Source organism: Metopolophium dirhodum, chromosome 3 (genome assembly GCF_019925205.1).
Source record: "Metopolophium dirhodum isolate CAU chromosome 3, ASM1992520v1, whole genome shotgun sequence".
NCBI classification, from domain to species: Eukaryota; Metazoa; Arthropoda; class Insecta; order Hemiptera; family Aphididae; genus Metopolophium; species Metopolophium dirhodum.
The window spans coordinates 13029285-13054211 of record NC_083562.1 but is presented as its reverse complement, the minus strand read 5'-3'; the positions used below and the strand labels follow the sequence as shown (position 1 = coordinate 13054211).

General features: G+C 31.8%; 1 protein-coding gene across 1 annotated transcript in view; it reads right to left on the bottom strand.

The window, feature by feature from the left end:
* The window catches only part of LOC132941835 (mucin-2-like), a 33708-nt gene that overhangs the window by 5594 nt on the left and 3187 nt on the right, over window positions 1-24927 (bottom strand). The window contains exons 2-8 of the mRNA XM_061010033.1: window positions 22252-22320; window positions 4618-4913; window positions 1876-2041; window positions 1567-1743; window positions 1318-1496; window positions 1047-1182; window positions 607-982 (exon numbers count right to left, since the gene is read on the bottom strand). Of these exons, the coding sequence (XP_060866016.1) occupies window positions 607-982; window positions 1047-1182; window positions 1318-1496; window positions 1567-1743; window positions 1876-2041; window positions 4618-4913; window positions 22252-22299 (1378 nt within the window). The 5' untranslated portion in view covers window positions 22300-22320. The remainder of the gene's footprint in view (window positions 1-606; window positions 983-1046; window positions 1183-1317; window positions 1497-1566; window positions 1744-1875; window positions 2042-4617; window positions 4914-22251; window positions 22321-24927) is intronic.

Genomic DNA, 24927 nt, shown 5'->3' with positions numbered 1-24927 from the left:
AATTGTATAAAATGTGGAAATCTGGGATAAAATATTATATAAATCTGGTTAGGTGATATGATTTTTTTTTTATGTTGTATTCGGAATTTATTTGAGTATTAATATTTAAATGTATAAAAAAAGTTGCATGTAATTATTTAAATAAGTATACTTTTTAATTGTCAATTTTATTTTATATTGTTAATAATATCTATAAATAAAAAATTTGTTGAAAAATTATATTTTCACTTTTTTTAAAATAAAATGTTGCTTAAAATTATTAAAATTTGTACGGTTTAATATTTTAAAATTTTTTAAAATAAAAATGTTTTATTTGATTTTTATCATTTTTCGTTAATTAAAATATTTTTTTTAGAAATTTTTGGGTGTAATCACAATAATCATCATAATTGTGTAAGATTTTCATTTTTTAATTATTTATATATAATAATATTTTGTTATTTTTTAATTAAAAATTGTGTATTTTAATAATATTTAACCATATTATTATTATTTTATATGTAAATATCCGAAATTGATATTTCGATTTATATTAATAATTCTTTGGATTCTTTGGATTTTAAATGATAATTAGAATGAAATTGGATTTAATAGTAAATGTATTACCTGGATAGCATATTGGTGGTGCTGGTGTAGACGGTGAAGGGTAGTAAGTAGGAGGAGGTGAGGGTTTTGGACATCTTGAGTCGCTAGAACCTGGATAGCATACTGGTGGTGCTGGTGTTGATGGTGAAGGGTAGTAAGTTGGAGGAGTTGAGGGTTTTGGACATCTTGAGTCGTTGGAACCCGGATAGCACACTGGTGGGGCTGGTGTTGAAGGTGAAGGGTAGTAAGTTGGAGGAGGTGATGGTTTTGAACATCTTGGATCAGTTGACCCTGGGTAGCAAACTGGTGCTGGAGTTGTTTGTGGAATAACTAGAGATGTCGGATAGTTTGGTAAAGGTGGTTGACATCTTTCTTCGGGGCAATTTCCCAAGCATAACTAAAATATAATTTACATTTAAATATTTGATAACTTAACGAAAGTAAAAATATTTTTCATTTACTTCAACATTACAAGTGAGGTACACTTGGTGTTTGTCTGGGAATTTGAATGCTGTGACATTTGTGTATCCAATTGTTGTGATACCACTTTGGTCAACAGTTTGAGTTTTTCTCCATTGTGATATTAATTTTTTTCTCCTAATTAAAATGTTCAAAGATATTTTTTAACATCTTTTATTCTATAATTTTAGTGAGTTCTTTTTTTTCATTTATAGATTTTTAATTATTTATATTTCTTTAAACAATATTGCATTATTATAACTTTTTAATTACTTTGGACATCCTGATGAATCGGTCAACTGTATACTTGTAGTAGTTGAAGATTCATAATTATCATTATCATATGCCCAACATTCTCTTACTCTTACATCGTATGCTTCATCAGTACTTTTTACATATACAATTAATGATAGTGATTCACCAATTTTTATTATCTTGTCAACTGGTGATGTCTATAATAAATATATATTTCTATTTCAATTCTTATTTCTCTTTTAAATATTTTAAAAAGAAATAGCTTACATTTGGGTATTGTCCTCTTTGTATATCCATCCAGCATTGTAGTGTGCCTTCATTCCCGGAAGGAACAGAAACCACTTCTAACATATCAACTACAATAGGCTTGAAGCGCACTCGTTTACCTGTACCTGGTTTTGTCTCTGAAGGACACGACACTTTCCGTGCTAAATCCCATTCTTCCTAAAGTGTATAAAATAACTTTAAAAATTGTTCCAAGAACCATGAAATTGTATTTATCCACAATATACTAAATTTTTTAAGCAATTTTTATTTATGCTGCTTGTATTGAAATTATAATACGTTATAGGTTACCTGAATTGTACTATCTGTCTGGATGATAATCGTATTTTCAATGGAGCCTAAATCACAACTTCCACCGTCTTCACTAGTTGAACAACCATCATCTACAGGGGGACGACAATCTTCTATTGGTATCTGGAACTGATATGAATTCTTTCCTGAATTGCTCTGCACAAATCTTTAAACAAAATATTCACTTTATTAGTATAATTTTGAGCTATAGGTATATAATATTAATGATGAATGTACTATGTATATTCTATAATTGTACTTTTAACTTAATTATAATTTGTGTTTGTCATGGTATTATGATTAATAATTATTATAATGTTTAGTAAGTTCAATTTTCCCTTCGACACTCCAATTGCATTCAAAATAAAATATTTATTCATTTATCTATTCTACCTTGAAAATAAATATGCAATTTCTAAAATGTTCTATGGTCATATTTAAGATCCAAATATTTAATACACCTTTGTTTTCAACATATTTTCATATAATGCAGAATAGGTATACCGTATACTATATAATATAATGTGTATAGAATTATGCTGTAAATATTAATCCTTTATTCATACCCTAAAATGGAACTTAGTACACACAATAATTAGTTATCTTATTGTACCATAATTTTTTTCTAATACTTTTTTTCCCATAAATTTAAGATTGAATGTAATTTGTTATAGACCGCTCTGTATAAAATTATCAAGAAATGAATAATATATTTTATAGAATAAAATATTTAGAGTATTTAAAAAGCTCACAACTAAATGTATTTTTGACTAACCCTAAGAATATATAATATATACTTATATATATTATATTATGTAATGTTTATGAGTAAAGCTTGCTAAAAATTTGAATTATTATACATGTAATTTTAGTATGAATTCTGGAATAAATAAATGTTTGTTAAAAAAATTATATTTTTACAACTTTAGTGTATTCTCTAAAATTTGATTACCGTTGTTAAATTTTAGTAATATCATTCGAGATGTTGGCTTGTTGCGTATTGAATTGGAAATAACATTATTGTACAGAGTAAAAGTCGTCAATTCCACAAAACGATTATGAGTTTACGTATAATGTATTATTTGAAACATTAAAAACACATCTTTGTGTAATGGCGGCGTGTGTAATAAAAATAAATCCTAATTTAAAATTGTAATGTAAAAAATACTATCAAATAATATAGTTTAGTATAAATTACACCCAATCCAAAGCTACAGAGTTTTATCAAAATAGGAGTGTATATGTGAATTTAAAAAATATTTAACATCAGTAAAAAATTATTGCAAACGTACTAATAACCATTTATCTTGAATAAATGACAAGTAGTAGACAGTATAGGTACCCAACTTAAATTTAAACTTGGGTTGCATACAAAGAAATGAATACTGATATACTATGGAACTTATTAAATAACTATAAATAAAACTGTTATAAGTCAATTGATGAAAAAAATAATAAATAAATGGTAGTCTGGTACAAGTAAAATTTAAACAACAAAAAAAGGTTATATCATAGAGTTAACATTTTGTTAATTATTATAGAATATTATTGCGCTTAAATTAGTTTTTATTTTATTTATTTATGTACTTAATTAGGTGTCTACAATATATGCATAGGTGGGTCATATAAATATAAATAGGACCAATCCAATTTTTTAAATGAACTATTAGAAAATGGGCTGTATTAATCTCATTCAGCGTGATGGGTCAGCTTCTGAAACTAGAGTCTGCTGCAGTGCATGTTATAGAGTATTAGAATAGACGATTGTGTTAGTACCATATAAGATACAACTATACAACATACAATTATACAATAATACAAGATACAGTATATCTTATTAAAGTAAACAATAATTTTGTGGACACTTTGTCGGAAGAATCATTATAATTGTTCTGGTTGTTTAGAATTGAAGTACCTACATAAAGTTACTATGAATAACAATGTTGCAATCACAGAAAATTTTTTTTTTTTCAAATAAAAAGATATACATAGATTTTGCGTGTTAATTTTGTTAATTTATCAGATACATTAAGTGGAAGTAAATTAGAAGCTTTTATGCTCATCGCGAAAGAAAAATATGTTCTATACGAAGTATATGATGATTAAATAATTAAAATACTTAAGTCTAAAAACACATTATTAAATATTATTGAATAGGTAATCTTTCTTATTAAATACAAAAATCGTAACATTAGTAATTTAAATTATTCACTTTTATTGTGTCGATACTTAGACCATTATAAATGTGTAACCATAAGCTGTTCAAAATAAAAAATAATTTTTATATCAATGTATATACTACTAATAGAGTCTTATAGAGTTTTATTAAGTTTTATAAATTGCATATCTCGCCAAATGTGTTAAACAATTTGTAGTTATGTTAGAATAATAATACATAATAATATTATGTTGGCTGAAATTCAATATTTGGTAAATTAGTAAGTGGGCATGTATACTTTTGTATTTTCCCGGGCTGAAATCTCCCCCCCCCCCCCCCCCAATCCACTCCTGAATTATACAGGCGTGGATAAATAAAATAGACATTAATAAAACTAAAATAAGAATATTGACAGCCTAATACAATTTGAAAATATTACAACAAATTGTGTAAATTATTTTCATTAAATTCTTAATGAAACCGAGATTATGTGGAATTATGGGTTTATATGAAATCGATAAAGGACGTTATTATATCTTTGCCCCTCTCCCAAGTTTTTGGAAGGACATTCGTCGTGCACTCACCTGCATTTGGGGTCATCATGTCGACCTTTGCTGTAGATCACGCCGTAAAACGGTTCCAGAAATTCGATTTCCACGGCTATGACGCCGTTTGTCGAAGCGCCACCGCAGTCCACGCGGATGCCCTTGAGCTGCACCCTGTGTTCGACACCGTTTTCGTGCCCGTAATCGCTCTGGCGCACGAACCGGTCGGCCATGGCGGAGTTCATAATTATCACGCCGGATTCGTCTTGGCCAGAGTCCGCGCTGGATTCATCATGGATGGGGTTCACGCCACCGTCCAGCAGCGATCCGTCAGCCTATAACCCAAACGTATCGTAATTAATAGTGATTGTTATAGTCACCGATTCCGATAAAAATAATGAAAAATAAATGTGAAGATAAAGGACATTGCCAATCTGGTGAGACGCCCATCTCAAGCGATCATTATTTTACATTGACAAAATGCGCAAAGTGACCGTGAGAGGAGTATTCGTTGAGCATATCCGTCACTATAATATTATTTTTTAATAACATATTGAATACACCTTAATTGTCGAAATATCGATTTGATAACCGCAATTTTTTGCGTTCTTTCTACGAAGACAGAGTTCTTTTTTTTTTTTCCAGAAGTATGTTTTTTCAATTTATCAGGATTATATAAGCTTTTAAATACAACATCCTTTTGACTAGTACCTACCTGTATTTTTTTTTTACAAACAATTTGTTAAAGATTACTGTAAGCATATTTTTCAGACAGTTAACAGGCAAATAAATTGAAACAGTGGGAATTAATTTAAAGATTAAAAATTGTTAGGTCTGCATAAGATTATATTAGGATTGCTTTAATTTTGGTGTTTAATGGATAATTAATCTCTTCATTATTTATACTGTCAGAATTTCTAGTATGGCTAGTTTCCTAATGGCTATAATATAATAAAATATTGTGTAACATTGACCATTTTTGGTCAAGTTTCCGTGTTGAACGACTCATAATGTATTATGTTATGGTCGACGTTTGGCTTTAGAGTCTAGACGATTATCGTTTACTCAAATGGATATGTTCTTCGAGGTTATAACAGTGTAGAAACTTTAACCACATACATACCTGTTAAAATATTAAACCTCCAACAAAAACAAACTAATAATACTGCTTTTCCGAGTCCAATACGATTACCACTGCTAAGAAACTTTGACAACCAAATAAATATGGTTATAGTAATCCCTTAATAGTTATTAACGAACTATTATTCTTCAAACAACACATTAATATTAAATGATTTACCTGGCCAAGCTAATATTATACTAATAATTGTACCTATATTGATATACCTTCTAACTCGTTTATTGTGCTACCTACCTATATATTAAATATTGTAAATTATTCGTTGAACATTAACGTCATTAAATCGAAAATAACAATCCAAGTAATGCATTTAGTTGGAATATAATTACAATAATTAAGTATAAAAAAAATTTTAAATAACAATAATAAAAAGGTGGGCAAGTGGATGTTGCTCTGCTGTACAGTAGATTACAAGTGGGACACTGTAATAGATGGTGTTACATTTGAATTCAATGATATAGTATAATTATCTATCGTATATAGAAAATGTAAGTATAAATAACCATTGAAAGTTTCATGTATATACGTTTATTCGTTTTAAAGTTGCACCAAAAACTAATATCGATTTTGTCGAAAAACGTTTTTGCGTAAAAATTCCCGTTTTCCCTTCTTTTTCATGTTGTTTTTCCCGGCGCTTATAAAATCTATTTGGAATTATAAATTTTGACCTCCTCAATGCACCAACTAGATTTACTTTCCCATCAAATAAGATACTGTTGAAGAAAATCGAAGCAGTTTTACTGCCCCAAACCGTGATGACAGACACAAAAAATAAAAAAAAACACACATCATTGTAAAATCAATGCATTCATCGTTTCACTCAGAATCTAAAATGTATAAATTATAATGTTATACAATTGTCAAAATAAAAAAAAAAATTTAAACCACATCGAAATCAAAATCTGCGACTCTTTAGTTATTGGTAGGTAATAACTATAATAACTTATTACATTTTGTTCGAATCTCCTACCGACAGACCGGTCAGATTATTTATCTAGCATAGACTCATATTATTATAATCATCTGCCGTATTGTTTTTATTATTATATGGACACTGCAGCGGTCTGCGAATGGATGGTGTAGCGACCATGGTCGCTCGTAAAGCCGCAAACGATCCGTCGGACTGGAAAAACAACGTTATAATAATAATATTATGTTACACGTATATGGCTCGTAAGGAAGTAGTGGAACATAATACGACGTTAACGAATCGGTTTGTCGTCGGCGGCGTAGGCGTACACTGCACATAATATACGCGGGCTAGGTAGCAGCTGCGGTGGCGCGATTATGACGACGATAATGATGATAATATATACATATCGGTTGACTGATAAAACAAACCAATATAATCGTTTCATAAGACGCCCCAACGCGATAATAACAATAATATTATCACGTATCTGCAGTGTGCGATTATGATCCAACCGAATATAAAATAAACTCGCGCAACGAGACGGCTGCCGACGGCGAATAATGCGTCGATATAGGTACCCACGTGTATTAAATATATTGTTTCCGGTCGTGGTGAAAGCGCCGACGGTACGGATCAAAGGTAGGTATATATTGTGGTCTCCCCTCCACCCCCCCCCCCTCCCCGAATACCGCCGAGGCATTCGCGGAGGAGCTGCTGATGGTATAAAAGGATTGCTCGTTTAACCGGCTGCAGTACCTACACAACACATAATATTATACTTCCTCGCACGACGCTCGTGTGTCTTCTTGTACACTGCAAGATATATCGCGGGAAAGGAAAAGTGCGTGGCGGAGTGTAGAGGTTTCAAACTCTTCCAGTCCCAGGTTAGGGTCAAAGGTCGTGCGTATAGCGTTATTACAATAATGCTCTCAGTGTGTGTGTGTGTGTGTGCAGGTACATTACATTATTGTATATACGATAGAACGTGAAAGGAACACGACGGCGGCGCTGCGGTGTCGGCGGCGTCGTAATAATGATATACAGTAGGTACGTCCGAGACTTTTTCGAACGATCGACGGTGAATAATATTGTAACGAGACGAACTATTATTTATTTATCATTAATATTCCACCGTAAATCGCAATAGTCTCCACGTCCCCGGGGCCCCGGAGACGCGCGCGTGACGCAATTAGCGCGGGTGAGTGGGTCTTGATGAACCCACCGCGGTGTCGCTTGTAACAATATTCCGTCTACGAAATAATAACTCGGAAAAAAAACCCGTCTCGTTCGGGATGATGATACTTTGGCCTCAATTCGGCGACGATACGTATAATTGCATTGCGTATTATATACTACAATATAATATCGTATTATTCGCGGGTTTTCGCCGATGGTGGAAAATTTGCACGGCCGCACGTGGTTTTCGTATATTTTGCTTAATAATATGATAATACGCGTGTAAAACAACACTGCGGGTAGCGCAATAATGTGCAAGACGACACGGCACGATTCGATAATAGTCTTTGGCAAATTCATAATATTATGGCGATTGACGGGCGTGCGTGTAATGTATCTGGTTAGGTGTAGGTATACGCCGCTCGGACGACGACTTTACAAACATATTTAATTCGACAAACCCGGCGTATTATAATATTGAATATATTACCTATGTATAATATTGTGTGTTGTGTAAAAACGGCTATTCGAATAGGTACATTAAAATATGCTGCAGATTAGAACGCGTGAAAATTAAACCGCAATTTCAACACGAAACAATAATCGTCGAATCCGTTTGCCAATATTGTGACTGCACGTGTCAACTTTGACAGCGGTGCAAGTCTCGATTCTGCCTGTGGTATAATATTATAAAATCTCTGCAGTGGGCGAGTTGTTTACGACGTCGGAGACCGTTGAATTCCGGCCCTTTCAGTTGTATTAATAATTTACCGGACCCCATGTTCCCCCTAGTTCCTATTTGGGCACAGTTTACTGCTAGCTACAACCATATACCACGAACAGCAGTGAAAGTTTTCAAATATCTCATTCTACGCACCATCCATCCTATAAACTTCTATAACTCCGTCATTGTGTTCCTCGAAGTTCAATCTGACTATCTGTGATTTACGTACATTTCGGAATTAAATGATTCTAAACGAAGAAAATGTGTAAAACTAAGCGTTTATTAGACAACAGACGAAAAAGCTTAATCTAAAATAATTGGGCAGTTTGATTTTGTTAAAATTATTTAGTTTTAAATTGATACCAAACACATTAACTATGGGTAATTTAAAAAAAAAATTAAAATTACGACAAACTCACTCGTTGGAAAAAACATAAATAATAAAACAATAATGCATTTTTGGGAGACGTTTGGAGTCTCCTGTATAACGATGATAGGCTGATATGAAGTGGTAATTATTATTTGGCCGCCATTCGGATACGTCCCTTTCATAAACAATAAATCCGGTCTGCAACTCGTACTTGATTAACGGATCGGAACTTAATTCACCACCACAGAAAATCTCAATAAGTAATCAACGTTTCCCGAACACGCATGCATCGTTATAGGTGCCAATTAAAAAGACTAAACTGGAAATCAAGTCGTTTTGTTGATCACAGTTTTGAACGAATTACAATCATCGTCGTCGAGAATTTATACAGTTGGGGTTTCTTATCCTATGCCGATAAATAATAAAATCAGACAAGAAAAGAGACATGACCCAAATGTTGTCGTATCGTCAACATTAGTGAGAATAATAAACATATTAACAGAATAAACTTTTTCTTGGGAAACGTTTCACATTTTTAAACGAAAGTGGTTCCTTTACATTTTCTTGATTCGTGTACCCCTTGGAAACGGTAAACTGCATTCAATGAATACGAAAATAAATAGTTCGTCACTCGTCTTGAAACGTACTCGACTCGAGTGAATATTGCTGACTCAAGGAAATTGATACGTGTCATATTCATGCCGGTTAGCATACAGCGTACAGTTTATCTTCCACTTCAACACGAATCGTTTTTAAAGACTGCTGTAAGACTTACATGTGATTTCCGAGACTACCAGTCGAGAACAATTTATTTTCAATCGATTCAGTTGAAAAAAAAACCATTAAACGAGTTAAAAGCAAATAGTAAATTACAATTATAGGACAAATTTGTTTAAAAAAATGTACTCGTTAACTCCTCCAATGTGACTCGTTTTTCAATTTTGTCAGTTCAGTCAAGTGGATATTATTGAGATATTTTATTGAAATAATAATTGCACATAACTGTTAAAGTTTTAAGTAATCGAAATAAATTTAACATAAACTTCACCACGAATGCCCTACAACCATGGACGTGTTGAGTAATACCCCCCGTTGGAACGTTATTCACAATGTTTACTAATATTTCACGGCGGGATCACCGACCTATCATTGCAGTTGGATTTTTAACGACAATAACGACATGGTTTATGTGCAAATTTACATAGCCGTCAGATGATTTCTGCCGAAAACCGAAAGTGAAACGTAGTCTGTCGAGACTGTTTCGACCACTTTCCCACCACCCGCTACCACGTCCACGTGCAATACGTACGTAAATCACGAGATTATTAAGATGCGTTTTTTATAATATTATTATTACTATACGCGAGTTATTACAACGATTAGTGATCTCTTCCGAGGTTTGGATCCATCCGTTTTTTAAAAAAGAAATCGACAATTCGTTCGTTTTCACGTGCTAACTACTGCAGTTTGTAGATATCGGGGATCAGAACTTCAACTTAATGATTTTTATAGACTTCAATTTGTACAAAAATAGTAGGTACGTATACAACAACTATAAAGTTGCAGTTACGGTAATGGTCAAAACTGGTGTCAAAACATTTTCAACTAAATCTTTTTCAAGACTAAGGGAAAAATATAAATTTAGAATTGTTATCTTTTTATTTCTTGTAATAATTGCTATGTCATATTAATCTCCTATAAACTTTATTACTACAATTATTTTTATCGTGAGTCATCTAAAGTAAATATCTAGCGGCCTTACATATACAATTTATATTTTCAGTTGCTTAAATTCAAATCGTGTGAATTGTAATTTAATATTAATTCCTATTGAGAAGTGATCGAGGTTTTTTTTTAAAGATTATAAGATTTACTAAAACAATCTTTAAAAAAAAACCTGTTATAATAGAAAAAAAGTCTACTTTAAAAAGTCAGCCTTTCGAAAAAATATATAGGTAGGTACCTAATGAGGTTCCGTCGATATTACGGTTTTTTAGATTTTGTCTGTTCAACAATACTTCTTGCTGAAAAGATATTTGTTTTTTTACACACGATCGAACAACTAAAAGTAGGTACATAAAAAATGGTGAACTGGAAGAGTTATATCTATATGTATGTATAACATTTTATAAGTAATTGGATCGTACAAGTCGTACAATACAGAAGCCGTGCTATCGTTAAAACTATCACGGACAAAATTAGCTATTTTCTTTGTCGAATGCATTATAATTTCGTTTTGCGAACTGCGTGTGTTTGTGTTCTTTGTCTTTTGCTAACCAGTGTCCGGATCTCGTATTTCCCTCATCACAGCTGCAGCTGCAGTATGATAAAGCTGTACAGCTCTAGGCTACATTTTTTTCGTATATAAACGCACAGTCAAAATTGTATGTTAACGATCTAGTCAAAATAATATTATGTTTTTCACTTTGGTATAAACGTGACCACCAGTGGAGTATCTACGGCGGGGGATATGACTCACCCCCAATACGCCCCTCCCTCTCCCGATGACCAATTTAACACAATACAACATTTATATAGCAATATGTCTACTCAAAACTTTTTATCCCCCGCCCCTCCCAAAAAATTCTAGGTACCTACACTGCTGATGATAACTGCCCCACAAATTAATGCAATACGTATTATACTTTGAAGTTTCAACGTGATAAATCGGTAAATTTATATGCTTTTCCTTATCACTGCAAACAGAATTTATAATACTTAAGAAGTGACGTAAGTACTTACCTATATAATAGCCAAATGAGTAGGTACCTAGTGTTAAATAATTTAAACCCGTTTATTGGACGGAAAATGGCATTCCAGAAGTGGTTCAACACGACGAACTGTTTAAGTTCAGGGACTCCAATACATGCAGCGTGAACATTAGTATAAACCAATTCAACCTTGGTGTTAACTTTAATTGAATATAATGTTCGTATACGAGACCGTATCTAGTGGTTTTATCAGAAATTGGTTGATTTTGATTGCCCAAAAACGTCCATGTGTAATGAATTCCGACACGAATAACCAGTTATACTATAATCAGTTATATAATACACTTTTGAAAACGAACATTATCGAATTTAATTACAATAATTTATATAGGATATTAAATGCACGTGATGCAATTGGTTTATTGTGAAAATAAAGATTTCTTTGATGATGGTAACATTAATACCCGTACAAGTAGCGTTTGTATTGTCGTCATAAGAATCAATAATTTATTAGTCTTCAACGGTATAACCCGTTTGTGTATCTGTACAATTATAGGTACGATTTACAATTCGTTGTTTTTTACGAGATTATGATAATAGATATTACGCATTAATGGTTTCGTTTCATAATAATGGGACAGGCGACAAAATTTTGTTTTACCTACATACAAAATCATCGGGTTCAGAAGTAGAAGAAAAAATGGTAAGGTAGAAATTCGATTAATCGACTTATCGAATTGAACGTGTTTTTATATAAATCGTATTTTTTATTTTTGTTAAAAGGTAAAACAATGCACAAAAAATGAGTACGAAACGTTGTCAAATACCGATAAACCCTATATATAGAGCATTAGAGCCATGTGCCATTTATGAACCAACTGAGAACCAGTATTTTAGTATTTTATTTAAACGCATTTATAATACTTATAGTATATTTTACTAAAATCATTATTAATTTATAATAAACTTTTACTAACGAAATAGTAAATAATAAACTGAGTTTGTTACATTTTTCATTGCGTTCGCTTCGTAGTTGTTTTAAACATTTAGGTACCTATATATATTGATTGAAAATAATAATTTATTAATATTAATAAACACTGTGTATGAATTATTAACGGCGCATACAATCACGACATTTCAAAAAGAAAGAAAACGAAACGATAGTGAGGAAAAATATAACCGTAACAACGCCACAACTGAATTATGTTTTAATTGTTTTCATTCAACGGTAACGCTTACCAATAATTTCAAAATCAATGGGGTACATCATAATTTAGTTTTTATGTATTTATTGATTTTTCTAATACAACTACAGCTGAGGCCATTATTATTTACATTTGTGGTTTTTATATGTATATTCATAGATAGTTAAATGATACTGTTATTGACACAATTTAATTCGATTTGATAGTTTTGATCTTGAAGGATGTTAACTTCGATTAAATTGCGATTATGTTTGTATTTTATTGTACATCCAGTCCAATTATTTTCCTAAACCTATTTTAATTTTTTTTCCTACTTCACACACATTATTAAAATTGCCACCGATCAAAAGAACTTCGTGAAAAAAACCACTCTGCAAACCATAATTTGTAAACACTGAAATGTAAAATTCACTCAGCCTGCATGTCAAATATTTAGAAATATAATAAATATAAAAATTCTTAATTCCACGGTAAAAAAAAATGTTACTAGTGCACTTTAAGTAAAGAAAAATGGGTACACTGTATATTATTATAATTAGGACCCGGATGTTAGTGCAATAAAATACTTTTGAACGTGCACTTAAATAAACATAAATAAGCTTAAAAAAGTGTATGACCTAAATTTACAAAATTAACTTAATTTTTTTTTTATAAATGCTTTTTATGTTGTTACTAATGGTTGAAAATACCTAACCTAACCTTTAAATATAAAAATACGCAAAAATATCGAAACTGCAAAATACAAACGTCTAAGTTAAAAAAAAATAACATATCCGAGCATTAATCATTCATGGTAATATCACAATTATTTAGGGTGTATATTGTCCATATATACCTAATATATAACTTTGAAATACGCAAACTATATCATGTTTTATTCCTCTTCTGTCTGGCATAACGATCCGTGTGGAAAAAAATTGATAACTTTCCACGTTCGTACAAATATAGATTTTATATAAATTATGAAAAACAATAATTTTGCACCGCACAAGGCGCACTCGGTATGATAATATTATGACAATATTTGAAATTTGAATACTATCGTCTATATATTATATAGTACAACTACTTTTCGTCCGTTGTAGGTATATTGGCTGTGTGTGTATATTGCTACCCCGTGAAACCACCGAATAATTCATACCGAGCGGTATACCCGGTCGAATATGCGAATGTTTCCGGTGCGGAAACTTTGAAACTTCGAACCACGTGCTCGGCGAAATTGACAAAAACTTCCACGGCGACCGAGCACGTTTATCATAACACCGACGGCTGCGGACGAATACATATACGTTTGATATATAATATTATATACCTATAACGCATATCCGTTCAACTTGCAGTGTAGTCATATATCACATATTCTGCATATGGGCATAATATATATATATATTATACTGTGTATAAATTCGCGAAATATCACTCACAGTTTCACGAAACTATCATTTTCATTACAAAAACTGGATGTATTCGCGTGTAATAAATTATACAACTGTCGTCATCGTTACCACAGCGGTAGTCGTGTCTTCGATAATTTTTTTTTCTTGAGACCGATGAAACTTTAGTCCGTTGATATCTCTACGCCGTGAGCTTAATATCTCCTCACTCAACGCTTTGTAGTAAAAACAATTAACTATATATCATATTATAATAATAATAATAATTATATAGTCTTTTAATAGTTCTTTTTAACAGTTAATTATTATTTTAAAAATAATGGTTATTTTATTGGATGTGATGATGACAATAAAAAAAACTGAATAAATCATTTTAGTATACTAAAATAATATCTGCTTAATTTTGGTTTAATAATAATACATTTTTGTAAAAAAATTTTTTTTGACACAGCGATGTTCCCATAACTTATCTATCATATCATAACATACTATTATAGTATAGACTGTAAACAATTTGACTTCTTTTTTTTTTTGGGGGGGGGGGGGGGGGTGGAGTGGCCGAGTGGACTAAGGCATCGATTGTGACGCACACCGGTGCCGGTTCAAACCTCGGTTCATGGGCGGCATTTTCTTCGCGGCAAATCATGGTGTCCCGGAGAGAAGTGCCGTCCATCCCCCACCCACCCGGGCATGACAGATACCCACGGGTGCCCACTAAAAAATCTGCCCAAACTACACACACGTGTTTACACCTACAGTTCCTTCCCCCACAGTTTAAAACCACTCAACGGCCTAAGTTGCTACGGGTTAACTAATAATAATAAAAAAAAAAAAAAATTGACTTTAATATGTATATTTTTGACATATGCCATTTCCTAAACTACTTTTATCATTTAAAAATACTATTTATTATTTTCTCCATTAATGAATATAGTTTAGCCGAGTTATTTTCAGTGATTTGTTGTTGAAAGAGTGTTTTTTAAAAAGTTGTATCCTAATTTGTATGCGTCTCATTCCCCAAGGGGCTGCAGTGTTTACAAGTGGCCGAACTTATTTCAGTAATGGAACTCGCAATAGAACTTGTAAATTAACGCATTATGGTCAAACGTATAGATAATCGAGATTTATTTGAATATTCGTAGAACGAATGTGTTGTAACTTGTAAACGAATATTACAAACTCGTTAGGGAGTAAAACTGCGTTATAATATTGTAGCATATATGTGGTTGCCGCACTCAACCTCTCGGCTAGATCTTGTTCTCTTCGAAAAGTATTTTTTCGACGGCTGTGTATACTGTTTAATATTATAATCGGCCCCGGATAGCCGTCCGCGTCCTTGACATTTATAAACGCGTTTAAATTATTCATAATCCTTATAATAACATATATAGGTACTGCAGGGCGACCGCGTAGGTATACCTATCACCAGCTACTCAGAGTTTCGCAACATGTGCGTCGTATATTCTTCTTCTTCCTCTTCTTCGTCTTCTTCTTCGACAGACTACGACGACGAGTCAAATGTCATTATATGTTGTATAATAAGCGCTCGTTGTAAATCTTTTCGCGGCCCTCATTATCCGATAATCGTATAGTAGCCCATCTTTAGAATCATATTTATCCTTGTCTCCCCTCGTGCGCGGTAGTCGGACTCTCACTACCTCTCCCTCTCTCTCCTTCGCTGGACGTGTCGCAATCGTTCGACGAGGGCCGATTACGCCGTAATGGTTGTGAAATATATAATATATAGAGATATATATATGGGCTCGGTAAAACCGCCGCCGAATGATTAATGAACGTGGGGTACGCCGCTACCGACGCCAAAGTCAAAACTCCTATACGGTTGCATTTTGTCAGTCGAGGACGTACCCCGCTTACCACTCTTACCACACCGGATATACGATGAGTTATTATAAAGTTTATATTTACCTATATAATATAATATATGTATGATATATTTTATTATAATAAAAACTGAAGACGATATTATCGCAAAAAGTCACACTAGGTAGCTGTGAAAGTACGGCCGCGCCTTTTATTATGCTGGCACAATGTTAACCCATCCTTTATACGGAAACTTTACAAAAGTGTATGATATTTACGCCTTACTCGGCGACAATAAGTTATGAAGGCCCTGAGTTAAGAACACCTCCACGTGCAAGTCGTATTATATAAATAATTAAACCCACATAATATATTTGCCCAACCATTGTTACACGATCGTCAACGATACTCAGTCTAAAATATTACCCTTATATTATTTCACTTAGTGATGATTTCTTTTTAGGGGAGCCGCCTCTAGACACTTATAGATACTACCACCCATCAATATACTCGACCGAGAGTGTGGATTTTTCTAATATTCTCAACGACCGTAATTATTGTATGCCAAGGAATAAGTATATTGCAGTACTGTATTGTTTTCGTATTGTTTTCGCGCAGAAATTATTTTATTGTAATTAATTTTAATCGTTTATTTATTCCGGCTTGTGACGGTCGTGTAAATAAATTCATCGATCGATTTCAGTATTTTTTTCACATCCTGTAATACTAATTTAAAACGGTTGAGCACAGTGGTCAAACACAAAAAAAAAATCTAAAATATAGGTTACTTCATATCGTCTGTGGCCAGAGATGATATTAGGTATGTATTGATTTTTTTTTCCTACAACAGTCTCTTATCTTTTAATTACTACATACAACATAGCATGATGTATTCTTCATTCATCGTCAGAAATATTAATTTAACAATTTATATACAATTTGTGTCAGCTCACCCCAAAAGTGATCGAAAACTGAAAAGGGATAGACAGGAGTACCCTATAATTAATAACGATGTATGCCGAGTAACGCATATATAGGTAAGCACATTGTGAACATAATCACTTGATTTCATGTTATTATTTATTAACTTTAGTTGGATTCTTATTAAAACAAATACCTAACAATAATAATAATTTATGGTAAAGATATTTGTATTAAAATTTCGTTAATCCTTTCGACGTCTTTCAGTGTAAATGTGTTATTTATATTTTTGGAATGCTGCGCAAAGTTCAAAACTCAAAGAACATTGTTTAGTGTACACTAAATAGTTGAACGCCATGATATCAGTCAGAATATTGTGTACCTACCTATTATAAAAGATAAACTTCAAACATTTCTGAACTTTCGGGGTAAGCAAATTTTCCATTTTATTTATGTTTGTATGAATAAATTGTATTATTATTTTGATGTTTTACTATTTCCAAATAAGATTTATCTTTCAAAGGGTCTGACACAAATTTTCACAAACACGGATTTCCTGAATACATTTATAACGTTTCACGATGCAAACATTTCCAAGGTACAATACCGAATTTCGATACACTTATACAACTTATCGTCGTTGTACTTTGGGTTGCTTGGACCGACTGTGACTGTTATGAGGATAATTCTCGGTCCAGCTAACCACTCATATATTTGCATAATCAACTCGACAGCGCGTGGTACACAAGATGTTGCATATTATCAAGCACCCGAATCCGTTCAATGGGAACGTATATTATAAGTTATAATAATTAATATAAATATTAATGATTTTCTTCTTCTCTCTTTTTTTTTTATTATTAAAATCTAATAGCTCATGAACTTAATTATGAGTTATAACCATATACACCTATTGTTATACTTAGACCGTGATAATTATAATTAATGTAATGAATTGATTTTATAACGGATTTTTCTAAAAAAAAATAATAATAATAAACCAAGATTTATTAAGTTAATCGAACGCGTCCCATCTCAATTGCTGTTCTCACAAATTTTAACCCGTTTGTGAACAATCATCATGGTTAATATTCTATCTACTATATCAGGCGTGATGTAGCCAGGATTTTTTTTAGGGGGAATGTTTTTTTTGTTTTATATTTGTATATAACATGTGGGAGGTTTTACACCACTCTCCATTGTAATCATCATCAATCTTCATATTAATAATATCAAATATGAAATAAAATCATATTATGACGACATAATTTATTGAGATCTGAATATTTTTTGAATAAATACACTCGATAGAAGGGTGCTTTAACATCCAAAACACCCACCTGGCTACGCCACTGATAGACTACCTATAACCCTGGTTAGATTATGCATACGTGTATACGCAGCTAGACGAATAGGATAATTTTTTTTCCAAATTTAATTGTTCTCTTGTCTCTGTTTAAACTGACTATATACACAACGTGACCGACATAATAGTATAGGTACGTACTATAATGTTTATTATCTGCACTGTGATTGCTACATTGAGTTGACCAGACTGGAACCGAAAATCGCTCGTTTCGACAAACCGCGTAAATTGATATCGCCGACCGCCGAGACCGAATAATCGTCCTATTACACGTGCGTTACCATTACTGCAGTGCACCGATCAAATTGATTACAACAACTTACACGCACCTTGCAGATAACGCACTATAGCTGCTCACATCAAATGTCTTTATTTTTCGCCAAACATGACGACGATGGTATCATAATATCATTATTATAATACGCTATCTTCGGGATTTAATGCATTCGCATATGTATTGTTCACATGCTCCAAATTTGACACGAAACAAACTAATTCACGCGCCTAGATATACATTTTGAAATTTAATTGTCCACCTATATTATAAAAAATTATAATTTATAATATAATTTTTAGAAAAAACTGCAAAACTATAAGTTGCACATCAAGTACGACCGATGTGTGAAACGTCATCTATACAGGCACTGTCTGTATTTAATTCATTAAACTGTATTTTAATAGGTTGGTACCTACATTATAAAATGCAGACTGCGTGTAATTTATTAAAACATCGCATAGTGATGATCAGGCGCGGGCTGCAACGTCGGAGGCGTGTGAATGCGCGTCGAGAAAGCGAAAGGATTATTATAGTGCCTATTATTATAATAATAATAATAATATCGTACCATATTATGTATCGAAGGCGTTTCGGACGTTATTTCGATAATATAACAATTAACATAATGCGATCTATATATTATATGGTATGCTGTATTGTCTTAGTGATTTCGAGTTTCAAATTGTGTAACGACGAGCCCTGTCGCATAGCACTTGTTTCATAATATCTGACTTACGCCCATTATATGCATTGTAACAATATTACATATTATTATTATTTTCTAACAGACTAAACGACTGAGCACAAAAATGTTTGTACGTACCTATATACGTGCAGCTGATGGCCGGCGCAAACATGTATAATATAATGACGCATTGTCATCGCGATGAGGTACATTGTCACGATCATCGGTCAGTAGGTACTTATGAACGTGATATATCGTAAAAAAAAAATGTATAAAATAGTTTTAAAAAACATCATAAAAACCGCTCGTAAGGCACCGTAGACAAATTACGTATAATATTATAACACTTTTACCACGTTTACCACTAACCTAACGCGAGGACCAAGACTAAGACGCTGTGCGGGTACCTCGTGGTTGATGATGGTCGATATATAATATCCAACTATGGTACCTATACACTATACAGAGACAAAATAATATAATGCACTATTTAATATAGACAATAATGGAGAAACGATGGAATGGTCAAAATTATTCGGGCCGAATAGTTTCAGTTCCGAGTTATTTCAAACGCCAAAGTCCTCACGAAACGAGGTATATAGGTACCTATTAAATTTCGTCCACTGAACGGTGAAACTCGTAATTATTATGATGTGACTTATCTCAATTATTGTCCACGAATAGTGGAGAAAGTTTCAAAATATTGACAATTTGGGTATAAATTTAAAGATAATACCATAGTACCTGTAGTTGTATTTCATATAGCCATATTATAACCTTATAAGATAATACACGATTGTGCGTTATACGTAATTGTATTTAAATGTTTAATAATTTATAGAAAGTATTATAATTTATATTGGTAATAAATCAGATGACATATTATTATATTCATCTTTACTATCATTGAAATTTCAAAGAATAAATTCATGCGGCATTAACGATATTCGTTTTTATAGAAATGTTTACAATATATTATTAAAATAAAAATGTTCGTCAAACGAGTTTAAAAATCACAACATTATTTTTTTTCTAAATGTATAAATGTTATGTCTTCATTTTTCTAACTTCAATCAGACTTTAATTTATATTTTATGGTTTTAAATCGATAATTTAAATAATATAATATTTTAAGACACTGTAGAAAATACAGTTCATTCTCTCCACCATTTTTTTGATTTCTATAATCATTAATTCCAATTAACTTTGTATAATTTATAATCAAAATTATAAGCAAGATTTTAAACAAATACTTATATTATTAAAAAATAATCATTTTTTTCAAATTCAATTATTTTTAATGGAAAACTGTAAATCCAATTTAATTTATTTTATTTGTATCTATGTAACATCTGCTTTAAGGCCTGTTAAGTTATTAATATATTCCTTTAAAACACACAAAATTAGTTTTTAATGAAATTGATTTCAAGAAAGAAGAAGGAGCCAATATAGTCACAATAATTGTCGATTTATAGAAACTCCTATTTACATTTAATTAACTTTTTCTGAATAACAATTAAATGTAATTAATACAAAAAAACCAGTGAAGCTCAAACTTATATATAAACATACATTGCATTAATAATGTTGCACTTCGAGTCAGTTTAAATCTAAGAAATCATTTAACGTTTCAATAGTACCTATGTCCTATGTACGAATCGAGTATACTAACATAATACTTACAGTGGGTATATAAGTAAACTATTATTGACAATACATTCCATAGTATAATCAATGTTAACAACACGTTTGTCTATAAAATAAACAACGGTATAACTTGTATTTACAATTTATTACTCAAAAAATAAGAAAAGTACACACAATATATTGTGATATAATTTGTGTGTAGAAATTGTGTGGTTATATTGTTACAACTAACATTATAGAGTTAAAATATGGGTTGAAAATACCAACCTAATTAATTTTAATAATACACTTGAATGATCTAATTAGTTTAAATAATATAATGTCGAAAAAAATTAATAGAAGTGGTTGTATAACACTAATTTATTATTCTCAGGTGTTTTTTATCCAAAACCGTGTGACTAGTTAGTTATTTTCAAATATTATGATACGATGAGATATTGTCTCGAACAGTTCGCTTGATCTATATATATATTACGTATACAATAATATACACGCACCATTCTGTAGAACCATAAATCTCCAAAACATCTTTAATCTTTTCTCTAAACTTGGCTTCGATCGAAAAATCTCAACACCTGTGTACATTTTTTTTCCAAAACGTGCACGTAATTGATCCTATTTTCTCATACATTAGAAGTTAGGATTAAAACGTTAATGAGGTTTTTAGATCGATTGAACATTTTTTTAATTTTAATTAAAAATTAAAATAGGAATATTAATTATTAACAATAACTATGAAGTGAATACATAAGAAAATCCACATTCGTACATAAATGCACATTGCACACACTTGTTATTTTAAATCTATGCGTTTCGAGTATTATTGTTGTCCAAGTCCAAAATATATACATATTTATTTTTTTATTACTCACTATTCACACTTCTAAGTGGAGAAAAGAACTCGAGGGACAGTCAATAATAGTGAAAGTTATATTACCATCCTAGATGTCTGCTTAATATTACAATTATGAGCGTCAGTTATGATTTATCCATAAGCGTAATTCAAATGTATGATTTATTAATAATTTATGAAAATCAAAATAATTATATTATAGCTGTAATAAAACTTTTTCAATTTGTGATTAAGAACACTTATAAATCTTAACTACGGATATTTTTAAACTGTTTACATCCTTGAAAAATCAAGTTGATTAAATAATATTATTATAAACCACTTTTCACGGTATAAATCGACTTCACCCCGATCCTCCTGAACAATATACCGAATATGATCTTGATCTCCGACCCCGAAATTTACATAAACAAGCGGTCATCCTGTTTTCACAGTATGACTTATTTTCGGTCCACAAACTACTCACCTTAATGAGGGCTGCCAGAAAGCACACGGGCAAAAACTGCCACAACATTTTGGGCGTCTCTGGATGTCACTGCAAAACAAAAATTTAAAAAATATTAGTCAATCATTACGGGAGCCAAAATCGATCGGTGGCATCTAATATATTATAATCGATTGTGCATCTACATCGTTATACATTATACACATGATAGCAATAACAATAAATTATGCTATCTATAATAGGTACCGCATAATATACATAATATCACATAGGTCCATGACTTGCTCACGTGCGACCTCGAAAAGATGTCCGTTTAACGACGGACACATTAGTAACTATATGTGCCATGTGTCAGCCAGTGTTGTATAACATATTTGATTAAGTATTTGATGAATTAAAAAAAAAAACTTAACATCTTATTCGCATAACCACTTTTTATTGAAAAATTAGTTTACACCATCTTTACACACTTCAACTACTGTAAATCATTATACAAGTAATTTTTTTCTATACATCATTATGTCAAATTCGTCTATTTCGGGGTAATTTATGTATATATATTATTTAAAGGACGCGCAGCGTTATAAAATAACTAGTTAGTTGGTTTTTATATAATCAGGTTTCCTATAAAATTTTTGAAAATTAGTTTAATTTATCCTGATACAATCATAGATTGAAGTACTATACAAAGGAAATAATTGGGAAGTGATCTCATACTGTTTTTTTTAAATATTTAAAAGCATTTTTTTAGTTTTTACTGTTTACTGCCACATAAACATCGAAGACAAAATAAATTCTAAGTATTATACCAACTTACGAGCGGGTGATTTAGGAACTATACAAAATTGGTATTATAGTAATATCAATATTGATATTGCGTAAGTGATTCGACATGAGCTCTTTTGCTATAATACTATAAAACCCATTGGATTAGTTCAAAGTAAAATTGATATTATTTTATATGATGTAGCTTGATTATTTAAATTATAAGTATATAATACAAACGCAATATTATAATATGCAATTATCTTTGACATAGATTCACCCGCTTTTCGATAACGCTATAAAATATTATATCGTATCTTATTCAAACTTGCAGGAAGACCTTAAAGTATGATATCATAACGACGACCACGTGTAAGTCAGATAATAAATTACTTATAAAAAGCATGATAAAGTTGGATTTTTCAAAATTATTTAAATACTGCGCGAACTTAGTGTACGTATAAACTGTTATGTACGGCACGTGCAAACTATAAAAACTATTAATAAAAATACCTAACTAATATTTTAAACAATGTGCGTATACTTAAATTATAAATTATATACATTATACATATAATAACATATAAGTATATAACACACACACACCACCGACTACACACATATAGTCATAATATCGTACCTAAAGCATCCGAACGGGTAGCGCTGCGTTTCGGCTCGTAAATTTCACGACCGCCACCGTGTAATGAGTTTGGGCGTTTTATTGCACAAAACAATATACGAGATGCGTGGATTTAGTAGAGGTTACACACAAGACGCACAGAATTTTCAGCCAACCTACTTAATGTTTTGTGCGACCAATTTTCAATGGACGCCTAGCCCAATAGAATATCTATATTTTAAGGGCTTGCAGACATTACCTGATTTTGAGTGTGCTTCCAAAATATTAAAATATTATGATGCGGGCAATGGGAGTATGCGGAAAAAGGTTCTAATATTTTTTTATATATATAAATATGATATATCGGTACAATCTATGAAATCATTTATTAATTTTTCATTGGAATTTTCCACTTTTTTACAATATTGTCGGGCTAATGTTTTGTTTCGGTGTTAAATGTATTAGAGCATAATTAGGTAGAAAAAACCCCTTTTTTTTTTGTTAGAAAAATCCGAGTTCACAAGTATTTATTTTCCAATATATCACTGCAGTGTAGGTACAGTATGTGAATATAATAGTTAAACAATGAAAACACGTACGCGTCTATAGAAGACGAACTGGATGAAGTTATGGAAGAAAAATGTTGGTGAGAATAGCGTACAATTCAGTCGACTTACGACCAGCCGTCCACCAGTTACCACGAAAAATTTCAAAAATGTTACCGTCATCGGAATGGTTATTCTTACATAATATTATACAACGCATACTATGGTGCAGCATCGAAGAAGACGATGTGTCGTCTGCGACGCCGTTGTTGAGCGTGAATCGTATTCATGTGCAGACGTTACAAAACCGTTCATAAGTAATTATTATAATAATATATACCTAATGGCTAATGGTATCTTGGGTACCTATTATGATAACAACATAGTAATATCGCAATCGCGTCGCGTTTCTGCGTGGCGGCCAGTCCTAAAGCAGTTACAACAACTAACATCACAATTTACAAGTAGGTGCCTATACTGCCCATATACCTATACGAGTCGTATATTATTATGCACTCTGGTACAAAACGATGACGATAATGTACAAACAATGTAATTATACACGCACAATGTGTCGTTATAATGATATAATATATTATTTTAAATGCACACGAATACCGTACGGAGGTGGCGGTGTTGGTGTTGGTGTTGGAGGCGGTGGAGTCAACAATTAATGTCGGTCATCCGACTTCGACTGATGCGGGATGTTGTTGTTCACACGATAGCGACGTTTTTATTATTGTTATCATTTTTTTTTTTATTATTATT